General features: G+C 38.6%; 1 protein-coding gene across 2 annotated transcripts in view; it reads left to right on the top strand.

Annotated features, from left to right (window-relative positions):
* ACBD6 (acyl-CoA binding domain containing 6) overlaps positions 1 to 11,718 on the top strand; it is a 157,715-nt gene extending 145,997 nt beyond the window's left edge. Inside the window, exon 8 of one of the 2 annotated variants that reach the window (XM_004688535.2) lies at positions 11,433 to 11,718. In XM_004688535.2, coding sequence (XP_004688592.1) covers positions 11,433 to 11,587 — 155 coding nt within the window. In that variant the 3' untranslated portion in view covers positions 11,588 to 11,718. The remainder of the gene's footprint in view (positions 1 to 11,432) is intronic. The other variant, XM_012728836.1, reaches the window with a different exon arrangement.
* Positions 11,719 to 15,430: the final 3,712 nt, after the last annotated feature.

Here is a 15,430-nt window from a genome sequence, read left to right as displayed (position 1 = left end):
ATGGATGGATGGATGGATGGATGGATGGATGGATGGATGGATGGATGGATGGATGGATGGATGGATGGATGGATGGATGGATGATTTTGGGGTTCTTCAGTATGTTTCTTAAACTCTTTTTAAAAATTTACAGGCCCTCCCTGGTGGCTTAAGGATTAAGTCTCAGCACTATCACTGCTTTGAAGTGAGTCCAGTCCCCAGCCAGGGAGTAAACCCACACATGACGCAGTAGACCTCTCTTTTGTCACTTGCTGTGCCCCTTTGCAGTGTATTTCAGTCCATCTGCCTGTTCAGCTCCCCACTCTGTTTCTGGTGAATCCTCTCACCTCCCGCATCTCTGGCCTGCACCCCATTTCTTCTGTAAAGATAAATATAACTTTAAAATGGGAGACATCAGAAAAATTTATATACACTAAAGTCCAAATCTGGACAGATAAAAGGTGCTTGTATTACTGATTTGGGTGTATATATTGCCAATTTTCCAGCGAGTGTCATCTGGGCCTGTTTTCCTACACCTGCAGTTGAAAAAAAAAAATTAAAGTGATGTTTACAGCCTTCACAAGGCTGTGACCTTGGTAAGAGCCAAGACACCTCTCCAGACAACTTCTACTTCTAGAGCTCTTTTCATAATTTCATAAATAATTACAGTCCTGGAATCCTTTTAAGGACATCATTTTGTGGAAGATAATCTTTTATAGGAAAAAGTAAATAAAAACTCTTTACTATCAATCACTTAGTGAGTTGAGACTATTTTTCAAAACCGTACTTGTAAGTAAACACATATATCAATAGTTGTGTCCATCCTAGGTATTTTTGTATTCTTAAATCTGTTTACTGAAAGCTTGGATGTTAATAAAAATTATCTGTGGTTCAGGAATTCTACTCAAAATTGATCTAGTAAAACCACCTTTGTTTCCGCTTCACAGAAATCATATAATTCATAGTAGAAGGAACAAAATAAATATCATGTATATTTTATAATACACAAAATTAAACACTAAAATAATAACATTTGGCAAAGGTTTTAGCATTACAATGCATGACACTAAAATATTCTGACAACTAAAATGTTTCATAAAATTAACATTTTAAATTAATAATCACTTATAGAAGTTTATTTTTAATTTGTCTTTTTACTAAGTCATAGGCTTTTACCACTTTTTAATAAAGGTTGTCAAAACAGATTCGAGATGTAATAATAATTGTCATTTGTTAAGCACTTACTGTATGCCAGAGAATCTGTAGGGCATATTTTATCCATTTATTGAATAGTCAGTTAATATTATTTAACCTTTTTCACTTATGAGTATTAAATGGCTATTTGTTGATTTGATTTGATTTTAAGACCTTTAACCTAATCTTGGACTTTTGTAAAACTATAAGTACAGTTAAATCCAGTGAGTGCACACAGTGTTGGGGATGTCTTGGGGGTTTAGCTATTATTTTTTATGAATTACAGTTTGGCTTGACAGCTGTCCTTGTGTTGACAGCTCTTCTGATTATAGCAGTTGTCAAACTCCATCCTTAAGCAGGTTGTAAATCCTGGCTTCTTCCGATTAAAACTGGGTCAGAGCCAATGGCAGGTTAACTGGAGGCCAGTATTCTGCTGTATGTCCTCACTAGTTCATTCTGAGTGGGCTTTGCATAGCAGTATACTCAAGCCCTTATTTGCCTCTATTTTACTTTGGTGTTTTTGAATCCTCAGTTATTGGTCCTCCCGTTATTTTGTGATTAAACGTGGTCCTTGCTGAAGAGTGTATTAGTATAAATGTGGTCTTCCTTGTAAATGGCCTGTTACCATTCCCCCTCCTCTCTCTCCACTGGGAATACTAATATCATTGCATCTCTGTCTCCCAGGGGAAATCAAGGTTTTTCCTTGCACATGCAGTCATGTGATTTCAGAGTGGGCAGGCTTTGTATCCTCATGAGCCCTCGATCTTCCACGTAAAGCACCATCTGTTCTGTTCCTTGCACACTGTTACAGGGCAGTGGGAGGAGGCATTAGAGTGAAAATAAATAAAATAAAAAAGAAAGAAATTCATCATCAAAACCCTGAGGATTAATGGAGTCAGAAGGCTCACTGCTCTGAATGAAAATTCATCTTCACCTGTGCCAGTGTCAGGGCTGCCTCTGTGGCACTTGACAAATAGAGGTTCCCAGGGTACCATAAATTCAGCAACCGTTCTAATCCCTACAGACTTGTTCAAGCTTTTCCAAGATGGGCTTATGACTGTTTTTGTATTTCCCAGCACATTGTGGGGACCACTATATCCCCTCATTAATTTGGTGAAATGTTAGCACCCTTTTCTTCTCAATTCCTCTCTCATCATCTTGCTTTTGTCCATTTTGAGGAGCTGAGCAGCTCACACATTTCTGAAAGACAGCTCTTGTCTTGTGATTGTGCTTCACTGAAGATGCCAAAAGCAGAGAAATCAATTAACTAATGAATTTTGAGCAACTACTAAGTCCCCCAGCACAGTGCTAGATGAACAGGAGAATACAAAAGAGCATATAATCAAGTAACTTACCTTTGGGGGTACATACAAAACTCATAAGGATACAAAACATTTCTCCCAAAATATTTGTTGGGCACCCAACATGCCAGTAGGCTCAACATGAGAGAAATCCAGAGGTACTCTAAGTACCTCCTCATACCAGGATAAACTTCACCTGTGTGATTTCCCTGTCCTTAAAATCCATCTTTCTCTTCTCTTCCTATTTTTCCTCTTTACCACCTCAGTGTTTCTGTTGTCATATAGTCCGCCTCTATGTAAACCCCATGCATTTGTTAATAAGATTCCTTTCTTTATGGATACCATATCCCTTATCCTAAAGTACTGTTTTTGCAATCCTTATATTCCAAATTTAAATCTTACTTTATAGTTACACTTGAACTAAAATTTTATTCACCTCTGCTAGGGGATTGTTATATAGCTCAGTCAGCCTTTTCTTAGCTGGTTGGCTATAGATGTAAAACTTAAAAATTTAAGCTCTAGTCCCATAATTTATGTCATATCTTACCACTTCATCATATAGCATATCTGGAGTTAAGCTCCTTTGTCTGAGATGGCCAGTGTAGCCTTCCCAACCAGAGCACACCTCTACTTGGCCTTGATCTTCATGCTTAGCAGTCTCAAGTGTGATCTGACAGATCATGGCTGTTATTATCCTGTTTTACAGATTTATTCACAGAGAAATTTATTCCTCTGATACTGCTTTAAAAGTTTCAGGTTTAAAACCTAACCAAGTGCTTCTCATAGTAAGTTGAGACTGATAGTTGCAGCAAAAAGGCTAAATGATTATTTCTTAAAATATAAATGTCACATATCTAGTTCTAGTCTATGGAGGATAGATGACCTCTTCTCACAGCTACTTGATTCTAGGCAATGTGTCTTTAACTTTATTCTCTTTTTTAAGACACTGTCTTCTATTCAAGTCCAGTTGGAGGTACAGTGATCATGGTAAAGCCTTTCAGAAATGTAAACTAAAACTATTATATCCTTTATTCCATTGTCTGCTTGTACAGAGTTTATTGGGTTGTCAGAAAAGTCATGATGTAGATTTTTTTGTATCATGACAACTCAATGTTTAACCATTCACCTACTGAAGAAAAATTGGTTGCTTCCAAGCTTTGGTAATTATGAACAAAGCTGCTATAAACATGTGCAGGTTTTTGTGTGGACATAATTTTTCAACTACTTTGAGTAAATACCAAGGAGCATGATAGCTGGATCTTATGATACTGCAAACTATCTTCCAGTGATAACATGTTGCATTTCCACTGGCACTGAGTGAGAGTTTCTTATACTCTGCATTCATCTTGGGTGTTTTTCATATGGAGTTTTAGGAGTTCTTGGTCCAATAGTCCTGTATCAGCTGTGTCTTACAAATACTTTCTGCTAATTTGTGGTTTGTCTTTTCATTTCCTTATACAGAGCAATGGTTTAATTGTAATGAAATCCATAATATCAGTTATTTCTTTCATGGATCATGCCTTTTGTGTTGTGTCTAAAAATCATCACATATCCAAGATCAACAGGGCTTTCTCCAATGTTATCTACAAGGAATTTCATATTTCTCATTTAGGTCTGTGATCTAAATGATCACAGTTAATTTTTGTAATGGATGTTATGTTTATGTCTAGATCCATTTTTTAAATGTGATTGTCCAGTTGTCCCACTACCATTTTTTTTTAAGAGACTCTTTGTTCCATTGTATTACCTTTATAATACAATGATACTTTGTCAAAGGTCAGTGGGCTATAGGGTTGTTATTTTACTTCTGGTCCTTCAGCCTTGTTTCGTTGATCTAGCTGTTCTTTCACATATACCACATAGTTTTGTTTTTCAATTGTGGTAACATTCATTTACAACATCCTCTAGGTTCCAAGAGTCCATTTTCTCACCTCAGCAACTGCCAGTCATCATCTGCTCCCTCCTCCTTCCTTTCCCTCTGGTAACCACCATTCTGTTGTCAGAATTTAAGCGTTGATTTTTATTTTGTTTATTGGTTTCCTTTATATTTCATGCAGTATATTCCACCAAGGACTATCCCTATCGTCACAGATGGCAAGATCTCATCTTTGTATGGCTGAGAAGGATTCCTTTGTGTATATATACAACATCTTTGTCCGCTCATCTGGCTTCGAGCACTTGTGTTATTTCCATATCTTGGTTATTGTGAGTAGTGCTGCAGTGAACATAAGAGTATGTGTATCTTTTTTTGTTTAAGATAGATTTATTTATGCATACAGAACTGGGGTACAGGCCAGAGGTAAAGGGGCAGTGAGAAGATTCAAAAGAGACAGAGTAGGGAACAGAACAGGCCGACTGATGAAGTACACTGCTGAGGGGAGCAGCGGGAAGGTCAGGAGAGGTCTGCTGTGCCATGTAGATCACCTCCGGGGCAGAGATCAAGCTCATGCTGAAGTGGCTTTAGTGCTGTGCTTTAACCTGCTGCACCACCAGGGAGGGCCCTACATATAACTTTTTGTATTAATATTTCCTTATTCTTTGGCTAAATATATAGAAGTGGGATTACTGGATCTATGGTAATTCTATTTGTAATTTTTTGAGGGAACTCCAAACTGCTTTTCTGTACCAATTTACATTCCCACCAAAAAGTGTGTGAGGGTTACTTTTTCTCTACTTTCCTGCAAACATTTATCATTTATTAACTTTTAATAGCCATTCTAATAGGTGAGGTTAATTCTTAGTGTACTTTGCATTTGCATATCACTAATGTTAAGCAATATAGACTATATTTCCTATTTAGATCCTCTGCCCATTTTTTAATTAGATTATATGTTTTCATTATTGTGGAGTTGTATGAGCTGCTTATATATCTTGGCTATTAACCACTTATCTAGTACATGGCATGCAAACATTTCCTCCCATTCAGCAGGCTACCTGTTCATTTTACTAATATTTCTCTTGCCATTAGTGATGAATTGACAAAGACATCACTGAAACAAGTGTCAAAGAACTTATTAATTGTATTTTTATCTGTACTTTATGGCTACATTAATGTATTTAATCCATTATGAATTGTTTAGTTTCATTTTTTTGCATTTGACTGTCCAGTTTTCCTGGCATCATTTACTGAAGAGACTTTAATTTCTTCATTTTGTGCACTTGACTCCTTTGTCATAAATAAGTTGTCCAACAATATGTGGTTTTACTTTTGGCCTCTCAATTCTATGCCTTTGATCTCACAGTTCTATTCCCTTCGTCTATATGTTGGTTTTTAATCCAATACCATATTGTTTTAATTATGGTAGCTTTGTAGCATAATTTGATGTCAGGAAACATGATACCTCCATTTTTGTTGTTTCTCAGTATGGATTTGGTTCTTCAAGGTCTTTTTTTCTGTGGTTCTTTACAAATTTAGAGTTGTTTGTTCTATTTCTATGAAGAAATGCCATTGATATTTTGATTTCAATTGTGTTCAATCTTTAGGTGAAGTGGCCATTTTAACAATATCGATTCTTTCAATCCATAAGCAAAGCATGTCTTTCCATTTCTTCGTAACTTCTTAATTTCTTTTAAGTGTTTTATAGTTGTCAGTGTACAGAATCTTCACTTCCTTGGTTAATTTATTCCAGAGTATTCTTACTCTTTTTGTTGTGATCATAAATGGTATTGTTTTTATCATTTCACTCTAGTTCATTGTTTGCATACAAAAACAGCAGATTTTTGTAAATTGATTTTGTAACCTGCAACTTTAATGTGTTAATATTTATAGTAATTTTTGGTCATGTCTTTAGGATTATCTAAATAATCTTACATGTATTGGATTGTCAGAAAGGTCATGACATATTTTTTTCTATATTTTTCAAACAAAAATGCATCATGACTTCCAACAACCCAATGTAATATCATACAATCTGCATATAGTAACAGTTTTACTTCTTCCTTTCCAATATGGATACCTTTTATTTATTTTTCTTACCCAGCTGCTCTGACTAGAACTTCCAATTAATTTTTTCCACTTTAGTTATATGTAATGTTTCTTGGTATATCTCTTTATATTCCTTGGAATCTAAATATTTTTGTAGTCCTCCATTCTGTGACTTTTGTTTAGATGTTCCTTTATTTTTCTTGTTCTTCCATTTTCCCCAAGATTGGTGAGCATCTTTATAACCATTAGTTTGAATTCTTTCTCAAGTAATTTGTTCATCTCCATTTTTTGGAGGTCTTTTTCCACAGTTTTGTTGTACATGTTCATTTGGGGCATGTTCCACATTTGCCTTGTTTACTGTTACTTCAATGATTTAGGCAACACTACTATCTGTAGTAGTATTGAGGGTTCAGTCTTAGGCAGGCAATGCCGTAGGACATCACAGCTCATGGTCTCCTGACTCCCCATGGTAGTCAGTCAGGGTGTATCCCTTTGTAGGCTGTACCTAACTGCCTCCTGTGTCAGGTCAGCCCTGTGGTGGGGCTCTCTTTCTTTCAGGATAGTGGCACTTAAGTTTGGCTTTGGCCCTAGACTATGGTATGCTCCATGAGTGTCCTGGGGATCCAGCCTTTGCATGTGCTGCTTGGAGTTGCTGCAGGGTGTGCACCAATATATCTAGGCTGCCTATTGCCTTTCACTGGTGTTTACTATACCAGCAGAAGTGTGCAAGATCAGCAGCAGCCCACAGTGTCAAAGAGAGGTGCTAACCACCAGAAGTATGGCTGCCAGCCAACTAGCTAGGCTGCAGGAGATATAACTGGGCAATATGGTGGTAGCTTCAGTACACACTCATGTGAGGCTTAGTGACTGGAGCTTTGTTGGCATAGCTCAGACTAAAAAGTGAGCTTTGTATGTGTGGTGGGCCTTGTGAGTGCTTCTGGGGCCTTGACATGGGTCTCACAGGTACAATAGCCTTTTGAGCACAGTGGGCCTTGCAGATACATGGGCAGGGACAATTGCTGCTCTAAGGTGTGCACAATAAGATGACGCCTCTATACTGAGGTACTTGTGCACTAGAGCCTTGCAGGGGATGGAGCAACTTGGCTGGTAAGAGCAGTGTCTGGCAGCCCTTGGGCAGCTGGAAGGAGTCTGCTTGCTCTCTGTGCTTTGGGAGGTCCCTGGGTGCTTGGGATGTAGCATTGCTTGCTGATAGGTAGCAGGCACCTATAGGCAGCTGATAGGTCGCAGGCACCTGGATTGTTTGCCAAGGTACATCTGCTTGATCATCGTCTGTGGGTTCCCTGGTAGTTTGGCTACTTTCTGGAGGATGGGTGAAGGAGGTGGTGTGTGTAGGGGGGTGGGGGAGATAATCTCTCATCCATTATTCTCCTTCAGGGCCTGATGGTGTGGAAGGTAGATCTCAAGACAGTGCCTACCCAGTGTTATTGGTAGGGTTTTAAGAAGTTGCTGAGATGGCACCTACCTGGACTCCAACCCCAGACTCTCAGGAATTTTCAGTATGTTTCTTTTCAAACATATTTCTCAGTAAGAGTGACTTCCTAGGAAAGGTAGTTCTTTGGCCAGAGTGGTCATGTACTGTAAATATATTTAACAACATATCGAGAGAAATTGATAAAAATCCTGATCTCAAACATCTCCAAAAAGCCACATAGTATAATAAAAGTAGAGATAACAATGTATATGGACTTTTTTTCCAGATTCAGATTTTACCATCCTGTTAAACTTGTTGACTAGAAATTTCCCAGCATCACATATTGATTGTGTTCTAACCAAAATTATTTTCCTCCCTTCCTGACTTTCTACTTCTGTTCCCATCCAAAAGTTACTCCTCTTCGTTCTTCTGGTTCCTTATTTTATTTTTAAGATTTATTTTTATTTATGCATACAAGAACTGGGGTGTAGGCTATAAGTGTAGGGGAGGAGAAGGTGGGAGGATTCACCAGAGACAGAGTGGGGAGCAGAATAGGCAGATGGACTGAAATACACTGCTGAGGGGAGCAGCAGGCAGGTCAGGAGAGGTCTACTGTACCACATGAGTCAGCCCCCTGGCTGGCGATCGAACTCGTGCTGTAGTGGCTGCCAGTAGCTTGATAGCAACTAAGACTTTAACCCCTAAACCATCAGGAAAGCCCTGATACTGTTACTAACATCTGTGTAATCTCCCAGAGTGGGAACATGGATTGCGTATTTTACTCTCTTTTCTTTTTGTTTTTTGTTTTGTTTTGTTTTGTTTATTTATTCATACAGAACTGGGGTACAGGCAGAGATGTGGAGGGTGAGAGGCTTCACCAGAGACAGAGTGGGGAGCAGAACAGGCAGATCGACGAAGTACACTGCTGAGGGGAGCAGCGGGCGGGCCAGAGAGGTCTGCCGCGCCATGTGGTCACCTCCGGGGCAGGTGGGGATCGAGCTCATGTGGAAGTGGCTTTAGCTTCTTAGTGCTGTGCTTTAACCCGCTGCACCACCAGGGAGGGCCATATTTTATTCTTTTAAGTCTTTTGTCTTTTTTTTTCTTCATCTTTTTGTTTTTGAGTTATTAACATTTTTATTGTTTTTCTTAAGTATGAGACTTTTTTCCCCCTTATCTTGGTACACAGTTGGTGTATTGTGTGTTTTCTAGCTTTTTTATGTGTTCCAATTTATCAGTTTTAAGTGTCTGTAAATTTTAATTTATTAGTAATTTTTCTTATGGTTTCTGACATATCATATGGTATGGTGTAAAAACACTCAGACTGTTTTACCCAATAAGCATGAATTACAGGCTTTTCAAAAACCCACACATATATTTACAAACTGAAATAATTTTTGCCCCAGAAAAAGAGAATTTCAGAATATCAGGAGATTTTTGTGTCTACAAATACAATATTATATTGACTTCATTAAGTATTAAATTTAGTATTCACAAACATTAAGAAAAAATACAGCCAGTACCTTACTACTTGAATTCCAGTGGCTCTTTTATTCAAGCCCTTCTTTACATTCTTGCTGACACCGACTAATGTCAACCCCCTAAAGTACTAATTAGTCTACCTGCCAAAAATATCCAGGTTCTCCAAGTGGTTCTTTATAGAATTATCATCTGACACAGTGTCCAAGTCATGCCACAGTCCTCCTCATCAATGCCAGACTTCTTAGGCAGTCAAGCCTCCGTGTAGCCTGACCTCAGTCCTGCCTCTTCCCTTCTGGCTGGATTGCATCTCTGCCAGCAGACAGTTCTCTCCACATTCTCTGTGCTTCGGTGATTGTTGGCCTTTGTTAGTCATGTGTCTACCTCCTTGGAGTCTCCTTTTCAGCTTACCTGGAATTTTCCTCTGCGCTTCATAGCTCAGTTTACACAACACCTACTTGTCCTGTTTTCTTAGATCCCTCTGCTTCCTCCTCTCCTATCTGGGTGTGTGTGTGGTAGGGGGCGGGGGTGAGGGAGGGGGGCGTGCACAGCGCTTATTCCTTCTTTTTGTGTTATAATTACTGATTTATATATTAGTCTTCCAACTACTTTATGATCTGATTCCCAGGACAGGAATCCTCCCTTTAACCTTTGATAGAATTGGTGTGGTATGTACTCAATATAATGCCATTGGATTACACCTTGCCAGTATTTTTAAACCCCTATTTGTGCCAATCTCAGCTTATGACCTTCCCTACCACCCCCACAAATGGCACCATCCCAAATTTTTATTAATTATTTACCTTATTGTTTCATGATATATTTTTATGTGTAAACCATGTTGTTCAGCTCTTTTTAATTCTTTAATTTAATTTTAATTTTATTTAAATGTTTTCTAGCTTGCTTTTCTTCCTTTGGTGATAATCTCATGTAGTGAAGTTTCTGTTTCACTGTTGTATGGAATTTCATTGTATAAGTAAACAATATTTTATTTTGCATTTTTTTAACAATATTCTCATTTTATTACTGGTACTTGAACTGTTTACATTTGGGGTCACTTACAAACAGTGCTGGTAATACATTCTTGCCTATAAATACCTCTAGAGAACACAGGCACTTGCAAAAAAGTTCCTGTAAACATGTAAATTGGAGAAATTGCTGGGTCAGAGTTGTGCCTGTGTTTAAGAGATGGTATCAAATTGTTGTCCAAAGTGACTTCTCCCAGCAGGGGGTTTCTCTTCTCCAGACCTCCTCAGTGTTGGTATTGTCCAGGTTTTTAATTTTCAGCTATCTAGTGGGAATAAAATATCTCATTCTTTAATTTTAATTTCCCTAATTACTAATGTGACTACTAATCTTTTCATGTTTGTTGGCATCAGTGTTTCATCTTATGCAAAGTGACTATTTTGCCTTTAATCCAGTTGTCTCAGCACCATTTAATTAATGGATTGATCTATGATGCCAGCATTGTCATAAATCAAATTTCTACATAGGTACAAAAGAATAGGTGGCTCCTTGTTTTAGCCCTTTGGTCCACCGTTGTTGCTGGGGTGTCAGTGCCTCACATCTTCACAAGAAGCCTTGGTAGCTGTAGGTCTTTCCCATTTCCTATGCCATGGACTTTTCAGGGGCCCCCCACCAACACCATTCCTTCTTTTTGAAATGTCCAGTAAGGGATTTTCTTACTTTACTTACAAATTTTAAAGTTAATTATTTACCCTTCAAAGAAAACAACAGAATCTTGTGTTTTGACATTTACACTCAATTTAGCCTTCTGATACATCATCTACTAACCCATTCTGATAAAAATAAAATAGATACTAAAACATTTATTTCTGTTCTTTCCCTTATTTTTCTCTATCTCATCCGTAAGAATAAAATCCAAGAGCCTTACAATTTTCAAAACATATTTGTTTGCTTCCAGACAACCCCCAGTTAAATTTGATTTTCCCAGCCCTGGCCTCCCACTAAAATGCACAGTTGAGCTGCAGGCTGATACCCTGTGGCTGCCAGGTAGGTCTCATTGATCAGGATCCCGACTGCTCAGCACTGGCCTTCCCTGCAGGTTGGGTAGTTCTTTGTCTCCTGGTAACCTTGTTTCCGTATCTGTCCATTCTCCCGTCAGCTGCTGCCTGTGAGTTCTCGGACATTGTGGAGCTGCTGCTCCAGTCTGGTGCGGACCCGGCTCTCCGAGACCAGGACGGCTGCCTTCCGGAGGAGGTGACAGGCTGCAAGGCAGTGGCACTGGTGTTGCAGAAGCACACGACTGGCAAGGCTTAATCAAGGGCCAGAAAACCACAGTCCGTAACAGCATAGGGCTTGGATGATGAAAGAAACTGTAAAAATAACACTCCTTTTACCACCCACCTTTGGTATACATTGGCTAATAAAATCAGTTCTGAGGAACTGGGGTTCTGAAGTCTCAGCAATTCATTCTACTTGCATGCATTGCAGCGAGCACAGTTTTGGTGATGAACATGTGTACTATGCATAATACAATCCAATTCTGCTGAGCGTGCTCTGAAATTTATCACTGTTCTGGAGGGTGGGAGAGGAGGAGACAGATCGTATTTCACAACAGTAAACATGGCTGCTCTTTAAAAAACTCTCCAGAGGCAAAATATGACCGACAGCGCCACACTGACAATTAAGGAAAGTTTCATGAATTCCCAATATGGGGGAGATTAAATGATTTTATGGTATTTTGTGTGGCTGGTTTCAGTAGGCAGATACCATATCTAGTCTTTGGGCAGTCAAAATTGGGAAAATAGGAAAGAAGATGGTTTAAAAAGAGAAAGGGATATAGAATTCAGAGGGACAACCAGATTTACTGAACATCTCAAAGCCCAGATGTTTTAGAAAAAGAGCCAGCAGCTTCACTCTAGAATTGAAACACACATTCTAGAGAATTCACTGGTGACATGAGGATTCCTGTAGCTCATTTCACAGAACAGGACTCTCCCTTATGCCCCATCAGCTGCTGTGACATCCCCGAGTATGTCAGCAGTGCCATCATGGAGCTCAGGCCCACAGGATGAGGCCTGTTGAGGTCTCATGTGACCCCAAAGTAATAGCCAGAAAGCCCCAATACCTAGGAAGTTATTTGTGGATACTAGGAGGGCCTCTGCTTTTTATTACAAGCATAGGCAAGTGATTCACTGATTTTTTTTTTTAAGATTTATTTATTTATTCATACAGAACTGGGGTACAGGCCAGAGATGCAGAGGGTCAGAGGATTCACCAGAGACAGAGCAGGGAGCAGAACAGGCAGATAAATGAAGTACACTGCTGAGGGGAGCAGCGGGCGGGTCAGGAGAGGTCTGCCATGCCATGTGGATCTCCTCCAGGGCAGGCGGGAATCGAACTCATGCGGAAGTGGCTTAAGCTTCTTAGTGCTCTGCTTTAACCCACTGCGCCACCAGGGAGGGCCGATTCACTGATTTTATGTTAAAACTGGATCCCTCCCTTTTTCCCTTTGTACCTCAGAATTCCCTCTGGGGAATTCCTCGACATGTTTTATTGTATAAGGAAAGTAGATAGCTTTCATAGCAAGAGAAATGAAGACGAAACAAGGTGAGATGCAAAGATAACCATTTAACAGATCATTTTTCTAGTATGTCTCTATTAAGATAACAAGATAGAAACTAGTAGAGCCCTCAACAGTGGACAAGCTTTTCTTTAACTCAAGTTAAGCTGTCCTTCTGGAATAGCCCTCCAGGGCAGAAGGGAAGCATATATTAATACTGCCTATACTGTGATTTTTCTGACTTCTTATTTTCTGAGATGTAAGCCAAAACCACTCACCAAGACTACTCATTTTTTTAAATGACTTCTTAATTATCTGTGAAGGTCATAGGCATGTGAGTACATATTGAAATGTTACTGTCATTGGAGTACAGCTTTCTCTTTACCATCTGCTCTTTCCCCCACCATCTCAGCTACACTGCAACCTACTATTTAGCTAGTCTCATGTTTCACATTAATTGGGTGTGTGTTAGGAAACATTACTCATTAGTTACAGTAAAAGTGACCAAGATATCACATGAAGCTTGTAATTGATTGTGTTTTGTGCATTTTTAGGACATTAGTAAGTCCAAAATGTTCATTCATTTTCAGATTTACAGGATAATCTGAGCCAGAAGCTGTCAAGAAATTCCCTTGTTTACCTTTTTTTTGTAATTTGACCTTGACACCTTTTACACAAATTTTTTATGACCTGTTCTGTCACACCTAAAATCATATAGGTTGTTTTAAAGCAACCTTTATATAAATTTTTTGTTAATTTTATTTTAAAGGTTTCAAATTTATGTTCAAAGCTGCCTCTAAAAGCAGTCATCAACTTAATTTGTTCAAGTACCTTCCTTCTAAAATTAGTTTCCAAAAATCTATTCTTTTCTCAACATTATCTGAGATTTCAAAAACCTTATTCTCATATAACAATCTAGGAATCATCTCCCCCATACCTTAGGGGAACATTTCACCCAGAAATGTCAGAGAAAACTGGATCTTGGTGTTTTCATTCTCCTTCAGTTATGTAGTGTTTTACATTTCAGTCAGCTCATGAGTTCCTTTACTAAAAACACCAATAGTTCCCATCAAACAACACAAATTTACTGCAGCCAAAAACCAGGTAACTTTCCTAGACACATGGCAAATCAAGTTTCATATAGTTCAGCAGGATAAAACTAGGACATACTTTAAATTTGCTTCAGCTATGCAGAGACTCCCCACTCCAGACAATTCACTAATGTTCAAATTAATCAAAACATTAGAAATACCATAGAAAACCTTTTATCTGAAGATAGCTTTGGTCATGAGTTAATAAGAACTTCAGGATAATTGTTCAGTCTCTCTTAATGTTGAAACATGTGACACTGAATCGCTCATCCTTGACTAAGACTCCTGATTTTTTTGTTTTCAGTGTATGTGAGTGTTTTAAACACTGATTTACCACTGTTCTCCATAACTGCACAGGAAACTAGTTGTGCTGGAGTTCGTTAATGGCAGACAGTTGAAGATGTTTGTCAGACTCACGTATAGTTCCTCTTGCCACTTGCATCTCCTGTTGCTGTAGTTTTTCTATTCATCCTGCATCCCCAATTCCACATTTATTTCATTGTCTTGTCCTCTAGCCACCTCTACTGATATGCGTCAACACACAAAAACATTTTGGTCCCTTTTCCCATGTCCTTAAAAAAAGCAAAAAAGTAAATGTGTTTCTTTTTCTCCCCTGAAGATAACTTTGATCAGAACAACACTAATGACTGTATTTAATATTTATTCATGACTGTCATTCACTTTGCCCTCTACCAACTGATCTAAGAAGCCCTGATTGCCTTCACTGTAATCTTGATACAGGTGAAAAATGAAGGCAGAAAGGAGAATCATGTAAACAAACATTAAAAAGGAGGTAAAGGAAAGGACCTCAACTTCTAAATTAAGTTCTGTTAACTTCATATGCTTTCTTGATCCTAAATTCCTGCTGTTAACTCGTGGAGGTCCAGGTTACTTTGAAAAACAATGGTCTCTCCCTCCTCCTAGAACAGAAGGTGGTTCTAGCATGGCATTTTGAGGTGCACACAGACCTGATACCCATTCTTGGACTCCACTGGGGCTGAGACCCATTTAGAACCCTGTTTCTGGTGCCTTGTCATGGTATTTCAAGATTAAGAAATCTTGTTGGCTGACCCAATTTGCATAATTTTTAAGTGTTCCAACCAAATCCTATATAGGGTATTGTTACCTGTCTAAAAGAAATGGGAGAATCTCTTTTAACCATTGTCCAAGATTTCCTTGATCTATATAGACTATAATTTTATTACTGATCGCCACATAGAAAATCTTTTTGAGATTTTTCTATGTGGCTGAAAGTTTGAGTCAACTCTTTGACCTCTGACTCGCTCACAGGACAGAAATGAGCCTATCTCATCAATTTTTTCTGACTAATAATGCCTTTATATGTGTGTTGCATTTTTTTTTTTAAATTTTCAGATGCTTGTACAGGCATTAGTTATCTTGTCATCCCTCTACAGGAACCCAATAAAGCAGTTCAAATGTCACTGAGGTCCCTTAAAACAAGGGTGAATCTGAGACACAGTTGACTTAAGTCACCAAGGTCACAGA

This window comes from Condylura cristata, unplaced genomic scaffold (genome assembly GCF_000260355.1).
Source record: "Condylura cristata isolate star-nosed mole 26May11 unplaced genomic scaffold, ConCri1.0 scaffold00024, whole genome shotgun sequence".
Lineage (NCBI taxonomy): Eukaryota > Metazoa > Chordata > Mammalia > Eulipotyphla > Talpidae > Condylura > Condylura cristata.
This window is presented reverse-complemented; position numbering and strand designations above follow the sequence as displayed.